The 12,532-nt window shown below is 42.5% G+C and overlaps 4 protein-coding genes across 4 annotated transcripts; all 4 read right to left on the reverse strand.

Annotated features, from left to right (window-relative positions):
• Positions 1-543: 543 nt before the first annotated feature.
• EAE98_003495 (uncharacterized protein) lies at positions 544-1,305 on the reverse strand (the record flags this gene model as incomplete). The annotated part of the gene is made up of 1 exon (XM_038951115.1): positions 544-1,305. One exon carries the CDS (start codon positions 1,303-1,305, stop codon positions 544-546), a length of 762 nt encoding a protein of 253 aa, XP_038812579.1.
• Positions 1,306-1,826: 521 nt separating this feature from the next.
• EAE98_003496 (uncharacterized protein) lies at positions 1,827-2,117 on the reverse strand (the record flags this gene model as incomplete). Its single annotated transcript, XM_038951116.1, has 1 exon — positions 1,827-2,117. The coding sequence occupies one exon, from the start codon at positions 2,115-2,117 to the stop codon at positions 1,827-1,829; it is 291 nt and encodes a 96-aa protein (XP_038812580.1).
• A 771-nt stretch (positions 2,118-2,888) lies between these two features.
• EAE98_003497 (uncharacterized protein) lies at positions 2,889-4,676 on the reverse strand (the record flags this gene model as incomplete). The annotated part of the gene is made up of 3 exons (XM_038951117.1): positions 2,889-4,007; positions 4,061-4,465; positions 4,521-4,676. The coding sequence occupies 3 exons, from the start codon at positions 4,674-4,676 to the stop codon at positions 2,889-2,891; spliced, it is 1,680 nt and encodes a 559-aa protein (XP_038812581.1).
• Positions 4,677-8,663: 3,987 nt separating this feature from the next.
• Positions 8,664-11,345, reverse strand: EAE98_003498 (uncharacterized protein; the record flags this gene model as incomplete). The annotated part of the gene is made up of 2 exons (XM_038951118.1): positions 8,664-10,476; positions 10,576-11,345. The coding sequence occupies 2 exons, from the start codon at positions 11,343-11,345 to the stop codon at positions 8,664-8,666; spliced, it is 2,583 nt and encodes an 860-aa protein (XP_038812582.1).
• Positions 11,346-12,532: the final 1,187 nt, after the last annotated feature.

A 12,532-nucleotide genomic window follows, 5' to 3' on the forward strand; every position in this document is an offset into this window, starting at 1 on the left:
TTAAGGAACTATGAGAATTGAAAAGTTCCATTGATTATTGTAAGTTACGAAGAGAGAGGAAAAGAAAGCTAAGTTACAAAAGGGAAACTGCATTTATATCCTCCCTCCTCCTTAGCTCCAAACATAGACACATTGCACACGCACGTACACCACCGACAGCGTGAACATGTCAATGCAAAAGAATATTGTAGCAACATACATTCATACTCTTACTAATATTTACACAAGCCTTAGCCTTTCGAGCAACATCGAAAGCTTTGCAAATTACAGAAGCGTTTCTACTTCCAGTATTCAACTGCTGTGTATTGGCAGTGATGATCTCGAAACAACGAGCTTGGAGTTGAGCAGCGTAATGCGCAAGGACCACAAGCAAACTTGGGAGACTCGATCAAATGAACATTGACAGCAGTACTGGTTAATTTCATCCAGGACTCAGTCGAGTGATCCATGATCTCGCCTTCGTGTACTGCATTGATTTATTGATCACCATTGTCAGCACCACCGTCACCTTGAACGTGAACAATTGAAGTCTTTGGAGCCCTATCAGCCATACTGATCAGGAGATTGGTCTCTGTTGTAGTGGGATAAACGCGAATGACGACCTGTCGACGAAGGACAGGTGCGAGATCCGGCGAAGGTACTCGATGGCATCGAGTTGATCTTTGGCATTCGCTCCATACTGGGACCAGCATCTTCGCCCAAGGTACCGTCAACAGCTGGTAGAATTGTACCGACGAGAGGTCTGAAGGCCTTCTTGTCCTTTTCGATGGCATCATTGTTAAGTGGAATCAATGGACGCTTCAAGATCCCAACAGATTCCCCTTGGTAAGACCAGTCGAAGGACTCGCACACGGTGAGATTCCAGTCCTCGTTCCTAATGGGATTATTTGGGGAGAAATTAACCTTCAATACGTTACTAGGTTGAAGTCTCAATTCCTGAGGGGCTATAAAGAAAGCATAGTAGGCCAAGTCATTGATGATCTTTACTAATCTAATGGCTTGCTTTAATGCACAAAACTCGATAATCTTCGAATGACTATCTTCGAGTTGTTGTTTAATGCTAACAGTAATGCGGATGACTATCTTTTCCTTTGTATAGTATTGCAATTGTTTCTGAGTGACGATTTTAGGTCTTGATTTCGTGTCCTTAATAGAGGTACTCGAATCAATGGTAGGTACGTTGGAATTGAGTATGAAATCCTGAGAAAGGTATGCACGGAAAGGATTGCCCTCTCGCAGTTCTTGTCGCATACCACGAAGACATTTGATCAAAGAATTCTTGAAGTCACAGTCCTTTGAATCCATGACGTAGATTGGAAGTGAGAACGGGTGTTGTGACATGATAAACTGAAGGAATTTGATGCCACGATGTTTGGCATGTTATCAACTGTGTATCCGTTGAAAACCTCTTCATCGTCATCGTTGATAGTGAAAAGTCTGATAGCCTTACTGATGGTGGGGTCTTCTTCAGAACCATCTTCGGCTTCAAAGGGCAATTGAGACAGACCGAGCATGTTATTTGGTGAAATTGAGCTTGATCACAAATCCATCAGGACTGTGCGATCTAGGATCGATCGTTTCTGGAATCTGGTCGAAGGGAATGGTGGCTCGAAAGAAGATGAAATTTCTCTCGGTCTCATGCCTAGGATATTTGCGTAAAACTTGAGTTTGATTACAAAACTATTAGAACTATGCGGGTTAGGATCAATTGTTTCAAGAATTTGATTGAAGGGAATACTGACGTGTAAAAAGATAACGTTTCTCTCGGTCTCATGTATAGAAAATCCGATTGAAGCGTTGACTCGGTCAAGTGGTTGATAGTTGGATTACTTGCTGGCTTCCAATTTTGCAGGTGTGAGAGCGTAAGGATTTGGTGCGTTTGTAACGTTTCCTTGCAGGCCGTACTCTGGAGAAGGAGGAGGAGGAGGAGGAGGAGGAGCGACGTTGAAAAGAGCACCGAAAGGCTTGTCGGCAAACAATGTATCTGCACGCTCCTCTGCAATGGCCTTGAACGAGTCAAATACAAATTGACCAAATTCTCCATTTTCAGAACCACGAAGATAAAGAGTATCAACAACACACTTGAAGGCTGCGATTTCTGCCTTTTCGTAATCCATCTTTAAAGAAAGCATCACTGAACGTAGCAGAAGCAGATAGATAATGCCAAAAGGTATCCAAATCAATGGAAATGATTATTGAGTTGAAAGTAATTGTGGTTGAAGGAAATTTGGATGTGGGTTGTGATTGAAAGGAATCAAAACAAGATCGCGATTTTTTGGATTGTTTTTGTGGGAGAAAAAAATCAACTTCTTTCACTAAGCGACGACGAGCTAGTAATCGTTAACTAAACTAAGGACATACGTCACATTTAATAGAACTCACTTTTAAAAGTGAATTGGATAAAAATGAGAAATTTGGTAAAGTCACTTCGATACCTCTTACAGTTCTTTGCAATAAGGTATCCATCCACCAGAGGGTGTACGGACTGACTCTAGGAATTGTCACAACGCCTCAATAAAGATGGAACCATCAATAGATAGATAGCGGAATTCAACCATTAAAAGATGAAATTGTTAAAATCTAGAAAGTTGAGAAGTATTCTGTCAGTCTATATACACCTAGTGATACATCTCAGCATACTATCCACAACCCGAAGGTTCAAGGGTCTCTTAAAGACACTCGTCCACTAGATTGACTGTTCGAGAACAACCACCACAAAATTGGAACGGGCAAGAATGTAATGTAGCATGTACTTGATAGATATATATAACCCAGACTATTCATTTCGAAACACACAGACATGTACAGACATTTCGAACTATATACAATAGAATAAAACTTTCCTCCTCTCTCCCATCCTCCTCAAACCTCTCTTTCATTTATCTACTTTAAGCAGAAACACATTGACTATAATAATCATTTTGAGCCTTGCAAGTACTTCCACTAACGCAAGTACCAGTTCCGGTCCAGTTCTTTCCTCCACATTGCATATACAAAGCAATCTCTCCCGAACTACTTCCTCCAGTGCTAGTAGCACCCGCGCTCGAAGCGACAGTAGTAGAAGTAGTTTGGGTGATCGTCATGGTCATGGTGGTATGTGGCTTCGAGCTAACACCAGCAGAAGTTAGAACCGCTGAAGAACTAGCAGCTATGTTTACATTTCCTGCCAAACTTGTTGAGGCTTTCTTTGTGCAAGACTTCTTGGAAGTGACAAAAGTAGATGGAGCTGCATTGGAAAGAACAGAAGAGGTGATAATGGCGGATTCAGAGGTATAGGTAGAGGAAACAGAAGAAGTAGTTAGGAAGGTTGATCCTCCGGCGGTAATGTAGACGGTAGTAGGGACGATATCGACAGAGGTGACAGTTTGAGTTGAGGTGAATTCAACAACGGATCCACTAGCTTGAGATCCGGTAGCGGAGGCCTTCTTTGTGCAAGGTTTCTTGGTGGATGATTGTTGGGCTACGACACTGGATACGAGAGTAGAGGAGGCGACCTTTTTTGTGCAGGATTTTTTGGTCGAGCTTGATGGGGAGGAGATAACTGAAGATTGTTGAATTGCGACGGCAATAGATGTTGGTGAAGATTGAATGACCGATGATGAGGATACCTGAGCGGCGCTAGAAGAAGGAATAGAAGAAGAAACGACTGAGCTAGAAAGAACAGAAGAAACGACTGAGCTAGCAACTGAGCTAGAAGGAGCCGAAGAAACTACTGAGCTAGAAAGAACAGAAGAAGAATCTACTGACGTGGTTGCAGAAGAAGAACTTGAAACCGCGGCTCCACCTGGTCCAGCAACACTAGTGGTAAGCGATCCACTCTCGATGTATACACCAGAGAAATAGAAATCTTCGGTTCCATCGGTTTGACCAGTGACAGGGAGTTCGAGAACTCCCAAATGCCAGTCTGCACCATTGGAAGAGGCGGAAACGGAAACAGCTGGGACGGTAAGAGTGAGAGGATCAGATCCGGTGGAGTGGTAGAATTCAACTGAGCCTGCGGAGAAATCCTTGAATAGTATATTAGTATATAATGAGAAAGATTGAAAGAATTCAAACATACAATTCCGTAAGCAATGTTGTGCCAAACACCAGCAGTCCAGTTAGTACTCCATTGACTAGTCGCACTGACTTCCCATCTCAAAAGAGGGTCACTGGATCCAGTCTCTCCACTAATCCAACCACTCTTCATCTCAGTGAAATGACTCTCGAAGAAACAGATTTGATGTTCTCTGTAGATACTTGGTGCATTGGTATCTTCACGCTTCATACTGAAATGGTAGTAAACCTTTCCACTTCCAATAGCCGCGGAGGTTTGAGGAATCAATTCGGTACGACGCATGTTTTGACCTTCCCAGTATGAAGTACTATCAAGAGTGATCTTGGCACCGAGGGCTGATCCAGAATCGGCAGGGTTCTTGTAAGTGCTGTCGAGAGCAACATAATTGGTAATGTTACCTGTACCATGCTATTTGTTTGTTAGATATCATTCATACCACTCAAGTCCTACAAAATATACTCACGATATAATTTTGGTAATCACCAACAGCGTTGCTCCATGACCAAGCCTCCAAATCCGCCATGGAAGAAGAATCGAATCGACCATCCCACAAGATCGCACCGTTTGCGCTAGTCGCAGACCCAATAAGGGCTGCCAGAGCCTTCTTTGAAAAATGCATTGTGTTTGATTTTGTTATAGAGATACTTCAAGTACCTTGTTAAATATCCGCTGGATATATAAAAATTGTGTTTGAGAAAGAGAATGTAGAAAATAGAAAGCAAAGTTTAAAAGAGTGAAACGAACTGAATAGCACACAGGACAAAGTTCAAAGGAAAGATCAAAATCGTAGAGAGAGGAAATCCAAAGTTATTATAGAGAATCATACATTTTTCTCATAGGGCGATTTGAGTGAAGCCTACCTAGGTAGTTACTACAAAACAAATTAAGCACCGTTGTTCGGAAACTTGTGTTTGTACCTCCAATTTCCCAAATTAAAGTGCCATCATCAAATATGGAATCGTTAACCGCCCAAACCTAGGCAATTCCTGACTAGGAAATTCCAAATAGGCGTAAACGCCGAATGAAGTCAGATGAACAATGCATGCTGTATAATTGGGGTATAGAACGGAAGATTCATGAAGAAATTAGATGAAGTTTGGTGATGTTTATGGCAGGACGGACCGGATATGATCATTGTCTCATATAAAATAATTGGTTTGAGTTCATCTGATTCGGGTCATGAAGTGGGTTTGTTGCTTATGTTTATGATGCGTTTATCCGTGCTTGGCATTGGATAGAAGCTTGAAAAAACGAAACGGGGAATCTAGAATCCTGACTCGGAATTCGGCTGTTGGATGTTAGATGTTGGATATGTTTGTTTCTTTTGAAAGGAGTAAGTGTGTGTTGTATATATTTGAATGAAGGGGTAGATGAAGGATTAGCGATAGGTACCTGTCATCGCTTCGTTTTTGAGGCGGCTTTATTGAATCCCCCTTCTCATGTCTAACCCTTCACCAATTTCCAGACATCACTCCATGGAAACGTATAGTCGGTTCTCCCATCCAACCATTAATCACCAACTTCAATTCCTATTCTTCTTCTTCTCCTCCTCAGCACATAGAACATACGCCGGCGGACCGCCTGTCCGTATCCCTTTCACCAATTCATATATCTCAACATATACCCCCTCTCATATATTTCCATTGATAATTCAAATCACCCAAATGACTCCATTCCTTTCTTTTCCATTCATCCAAATCATCATACCCAGGATTTCTACAGAAAAAAGTTAATCTAATGTGGAGAAATAATATCCGTCAGATATATTAACAACCAGGATTGTTCGACGCATTTTGAAACATGAACATGGTTTTTCAGATCTTAGACGAGATTCTTTCGATTGGTTAGCCCCGCTATAACGGATCTTTTAGCCGCTGAGCATACCAAGACATACACGTGATTTCCACGTGTGACGTGCCGAGCCACTGTGGCGTGCTTGCTTTGGGTTCCAAGGTTGGGGCTGGTGAAAATGGAAGGGATGAAAGAGTGAGGGGGGAGTGAGGGGAAGTGATAGACATCAAGGATAAATGGATGAAATCAGGGTAGAACGATGTTTGTGTAGTACTGTTCTCCTCACTAGCAGTAGAATCTCAAACATCTGAGAACGATTGCCGGAGAATAATAACGGGTTCAACGGCTTCCTTACTAGGCCAAGCTTGTCTTGTACCTACCTAGCCAAAACACCTTCCTTCCTTCACAACGTTGAACCATTTATCCATATATCCATCATATAACATCGAGACAACAACCAAGTGCTCCGGAAAAGCAATGTTTGCTTCGATTCGCAATCACTACCGAGCCCCGCATCTGCATAGAGATGTACGCAATATGCATACTCAAGCCCCTCTCAGCTCATCTCGAACTATCACAAGGCTGCCACTATACAAATCATCAATATCAAATAACAGATCAGCGAGCAAACTTTACACGCCGATCTTCGGAGTATCGGGTTTTATACTGATAACTAGCGGGGTGTTATGTAGTAAGAAAGTCGCTCAAGGCTTTCCACCATGTGAAGGATACTGTAAGTTACGTTCTGTACTGCCACGCAAGCTATACGAGGCAGATTAGCAGAGATCTTCGAGGCGAAGATGTGAAGAGGCGAAGTAATGACTTACATATATCTTGAGCACACAAAGGAGAGTCTAGAATAGGATTGGATATCACATTTCGTACGTGTGCACAGTCCTCAATTCCTCATCTCCCATCCTCGATTCGCACCCGGTAAACTTCTTTAAATTGGAATCAGACGCCAGTGACAAAGCGTTATCAGATGCATGTATGTAGATGTACATGCCCTCCTACATTCTCGTTCCCTTTTCGCCCCCACAACATCAGCCGATCGAATGAATCATCAAGCTAGGTAGCTATCTATCTTCTGAACTATTGATCTAATCCTCGTCTTCTAGTTTTAATCTCTCGATGTGCTTTAGTTAGATCTACATTGACGCATTATACTAATGCTGTGAAGAGCAATTATTCAAAAATCGATGGACATTCGCAGAGTATAGCCTATCCACGCATCACAGATGAGTTCTCTCGCATTCCCACAAAGACCGTTCTAGATCTCCGATTCCGGGAACTTATTTATCACTTCCTAGATCTAAAGAAGTTTTTGATATCGTCGAGGTACACCGGTACAAATAGTAATCCCTTGGTGTCTCGATATCAGATCCTCCTAGTTCACCACCCTTTCCTTCTCCCCGGAGATATTTCCCCGCACACAGACTTAGCACCGAGCAGAAAGGTTTCCGCGGTTTTAGACCTGCATAAAACTATTCGAGTTACGGTATCCAGTCTAGAAAACATCTCTTTGCCTCTCATTGATTTTTGATTTTGATTTTGAGTTTCCAACCAGAATGTTGTGGCGGAAAATGTCCACTTCGATCGTCCCGTTTCATGTGCCGTGAATTTTCTTCCGCATTGGTAGAGCTACTGCTAATGAAGCCGATGATGTGAGCCCAGAAACTCTATTCCATCACAATTGCCCTCTATCGAAATCATTTCTGTTTACTCTGGTTTATCTACAAAGTTCATATCCCGTATGCCATGACTTCATCCACCATCTTGCAAGTCCGCTCCTCATAACGTATTATCCACAAAGTCTCATGTAAATCACTCACTAAATCAAACAGCCCCAAAAATTGAATCAAGAATTCTTAATTCCACTATCTACCTATCTATTAATTACACATCATATACGTGATGGTGGTTTTATTCGTATGTCCTATGCTATGCTATCACTCCTCTGTTCATCACAAGTACTGTTATGCCGCTATTCCCACCACTCAAAAGAATCATAAACCAAATCCCACCCGCTGTAATACCATGCATGCAAAGCAAATTAAGAGTCAAAGAAAGAGAACTAAACTGATATGCCCCATTTCTTGATCATCAAGCAATCCATACTCCACCATGCATTTTTGACGCCCATCCCCATCATCCATCCATTCATTTCATGTATGCGCTCAATCTAAACCTCCCATAAAACCACGCAGAAAGAAAGAAAAAGCTTTTTCTGAACTCTGCACTCCAGAGCCGAAAAAGAAAACAAAGGAAAATAGGATAGTAAGACCAGATATTTATCATCAAAGCACTTGAGACGTTTTATTTTGACTCTTAACGAAGCACATCCAGATGAAATAAAGCAAGTGTCCATGTTCCTCGAAAAATCAGACGTAATCTGAACCATCCCCTCCGAATTTGTAAATTTGTAGGATATCTTTGAGTGACAACCGATGTGATACCAATGTGATTAAAGAAGTTGGCTGATGATCATCGTCTGATTGGAGTTTCGAGGAGAGTATTGAAAAGGAGACCGTAATTATCAGATTGTAGTCGTGGTTGTCATTTCAAAGGAAATAATGCAAAATCAAGCAGAAGCAAGGCGAAGCAAACTTTTGAATGAATTTGATAGTCCGATGTAGGAAGAACCATTATTAAAGAAAACCGAGAAGATAAAGCAAGTAGCAAGCATAAGTGTGTAGATGGGTATCATAAAGCAATTTGTATGCGCCCATCCGAAAACAATCGTCCCAAAACCGAAAGGAATCAAAATCAAAAATCAATGTGAAATAGATTATAAGACTTAATCGCCTTATTCGTATTAACGGCGTCTGGGGATGTTATCCTCATACATCTGGTTGTTTCGCATATGAGGATTTTGTTGGGCGCGTCTGCCACTTGATTGGGAGCGTTGCTGAGTAGAGAAGTTACTACCTTGACCAACTGGGCCTGCAATAGGGCTATTGGCAACACTGCTACCAGCTGGAGATTCTTGACGGTATTGTTGCTGTTGACCAAATTGTTGTTGTTGACCAAATTGACGACGACTTTGTTGTTGCTGTTGTTGCATGTTATAAGTGCTTTGACGGATAGCTTGTTGACGGGGGTCATTCATTTGGGCAAAACCTGATTGTTGGTACTGAGGAGTAGAGAACTCAACATTGCTATTAAAGTTTTGGGAAGACATAAGGTTTGGAACCATCATGTTTGGTTGCATTGCATTTCTGCCAACCATCATATCAGATTGGGAACGTTGATGCGAAGGACGAACACGACCTTGAATGCCTTGCATACCCATGTCCATGCCCATACTTCCACCATTCATACTGAAGCCAGTCTCCATGTGTTGAATTTGAGTTTCGACTTGGTTTTGATGAATTCCCAATGGACGAGCAACAGGTGCAGCTAATGGTGATTGATAGACAGAAGAAGCACGAGCATGTGTACGACCTCTTGGAAACTCGAAATCATTGTCAACGACAGGGGATTGATGGTTCTCATCAATACGATCGAAGCCGGTGTTAGTGAAGGCGGGCTGGAATGAGCGGCGACGTTCAAAAGTCGATGGAACGGGTGCGAATTGCAAATTTTGAGCGTTAGCATCATTTGAATTAGGACGACGACGCTTCAATGTAGTGCTGTATGTAGGGACTCCTCCATTGTTTGGGCTTTGAAATTGGACTGGTTGACTCATTCTACGATCTTGTCCTGAAGGAGTACCGTAATTTTGAGCCTTCATCGCACTTACACCAAGAGATTGGGAACGCTTATGACCTGCGGAAGAGACTTTGCGCTTGGCATACCCCTTAGGGGATTTTGGCTCATCTTGATCGACCGTGATATTCGGCAAGATTTCAATGTCTGGGAAACATGGCAGGAGATCGTCAAGAACTTCTTGGTGGAGTCGGTTGAAGATTTCTAGAATTTCCTCGGTCGTGTAACCCGATCCAATGACAGAGAGAAGCCAATCCGGAACCGCAGTTGGTGGACGCGGACCTTGATCATCATCGCCCTCATCCTCGTCATCGAATCGTCTCTTTCGACCAGAACCCTTGAGTTCATCCAAACGCTTCTGCTCACGCTTTCTGATAGCAATACCCCAATCTTTGATAGTACCGGGTTCTCCACGACGCTTATTTTGTGCAGACCAGTCGTAAACTCGTCGGATCTGTTGCTGGACCAAGTCGCATTGCAACTTGGCATACTCCTTAGGGTTACGATAACGGGAGCGTTGGTAATGCTTGCGACAATAATGAACCCAAACAGATTGTGGAATCAATCTAGTGCACATCTTATTGCGGCCGAAGATATGCGAGATAGCTTTGCGAGGTTGCGATCCCGTGTCGCAGTTGGGAATATACATACACTCCGGTGGAGTGTCTGCATCAGTTCCATCTGCTGGTGGTGGTGTGACTGGATCACCTTCTGCATCCTCATCATCATCCAATGGTGATGGTAAGTTTGCAAGGCGGGTTGAATTAGGTGGAGTGGGCTCAGGAATTGGACCAACACCAGATGCTGGAACACGACTTGGTCGGCGCAAAATTGGAGCAGAAATATTTCTCTTATGCAATGTAGGATTCATAGCACCATTATTTGACTCGATGGGAGCGCCGCGATAAAAATTGCTACTACTGAATTTATGTTAGTCAAGTACAAGAGTTGATAGTAAAAATAACATCGGATTGAAATAATCATCAGACCAAAAATTATTGTATGGAGGATAAACTTACTGATCTGACTTGAAACCGTTGCCACTTGGATCTGTGTTCAAACGTGGCAAATCCGGGCGTCTGATCAACATAGCATCACTTGGAGAACCAGGTCGACTCTCAGATTCTCTAACAGAATCAACTTGGTCTGGAGCTCCTGGAGCAGCAACGACACTTTGAGAACGAGCATCATTGTTCTTAGGAGATGATCGAGATGATTCTTGTTCTGCTAAAGCAGCTAGAGCATCTAGGTTCTCTGTTGGACTAGATACCATGATGCTAATTTTCCTTGTGTTGTAGGGAGAAGTTGGTGCTGAATGCGATTCGACTTTATTTTGGGAGGTAACAGAGTAAGAACAACTTAAATCTATAGAGTTTTCCACTGCAGAATTGCAGTATTGTTGTGAAAAACTAATAGGATGGCTGTTGTTTGTGCTGAAAGAAGATAATCGAGAATGGTTCGAGGAAGAGGTGGCTGTTGAGTTGGTTGTTGATGTGAAAGAAGATAAACTGCTCCGGCTATCAGAGAATTTATGATTTGACCTTTCCGAATCTGTCCCGTGTGAATCATAACAGTGAATTCTCGGATTGCCGCTGTTCACCGTACTCAACTCATTTCCTGTACCGAGCTCTCCGATATTAATCGTATGATTTGAGGTATTGATTGGTAGTGAATAGCCATTTGCGTCCCATGGTGTTCGATTTCTTGATGGTAATACGAATCGCTCTCCTTGACGCTTTTGCTGCTCAGCAGCAGCGCTATTTGAATTCAATAACGATGTTACGTCCATCTTGAAGTGAATAAAGTTATGAACTTTCAATTAAAAGATCCTCCGCGCTGCAGGGTGTTGTTTCTTTGCCTTTCAAATAGGCCTTCTGGCAGTGAATTTCCTTTCTCCAATGCCTTGCAAAGTTGCGAAAAGGTTTAGAATCAGTATCAGTCTTTGTCGACTTGATATAAAGATTGATTGTTGACCTTTCGATTCAAAAGAAGGTCGAGGAGGATATGTGGCAATAATGTATATTGAATGATGTAGGTTGTTTCAGAGTTCGTACTGAACTAACGGACTTGGTTGACAGGGAGTATCCCTTGTTCAGATTGACTTCGATAGAGTGATACTGTGTAAAAACAGTGGTGCTGATCCAAAATGCTCTTGCGAATTGACAAGGCTAAACTAATTCTTGGATCGACGTCCGACAATGCATTGACCTCATCGGACACGTTCGAAACACCTATTATGAAGCTTTGGTGTATCGTTGATATCGTCCAAACATCTAACCTGATGGAACTGATTTGCGGGATCTCCTAAAGTCCGGAGGAAACAATGAGATAATTCTCTGCCTTCAAGTCTTGTCGAAACGTTTAGGCTTTCCAGCTTGGACGATAGCTATCTGCTCGTTTGAAGGTTCAATATATCAGGCAAGCCGAGAATTTGACAACTTTCGAATCTCCCAAGTGTCTGATCTTGTCCTTTGATCTTTAAGCTGAACTGTTGTCGAAAGGAGACTTTATCGAGGATATCAAGATTTGGAATATACTGACGTCGAGACAAATTGACAAACAAAATTTGATTCCGAAGTCGAGCAAATGAGTGGACAGAAAAGTTAAGACGAAGCCAAGAAAGATGATGGACACTACTAAGAATGAAGTAGGGCTACTTCGGGTATGCGCGACCGGATAATGATGAAGAAACAACAGAAGAAGAGGCAACTGGCGGCGACATACATAACCCTAAGTGGTACTGTAAAGACATTGGATGCTGGATATGAAGCAAGGTCAGTGAGGAGTGAAGATCCAATCCGAGGACTAGAAGTGGTGAACTTGCATGAGTGGCATTGAGTGCATTGAGTTCACTAGCAAAACGGGACTTTGTCCAGTGTTTGATGTTAAGATTCCCCACACTCTATACTCCTGTTATACACTTGATCCATGCTCACTGGGTAGGCTAGCTAAACTGGGTCCCATCTTCGGAGCCTT

Source organism: Botrytis deweyae, assembly GCF_014898535.1.
Source record: "Botrytis deweyae strain B1 chromosome Unknown BDEW_006, whole genome shotgun sequence".
Taxonomy (NCBI): domain Eukaryota; kingdom Fungi; phylum Ascomycota; class Leotiomycetes; order Helotiales; family Sclerotiniaceae; genus Botrytis; species Botrytis deweyae.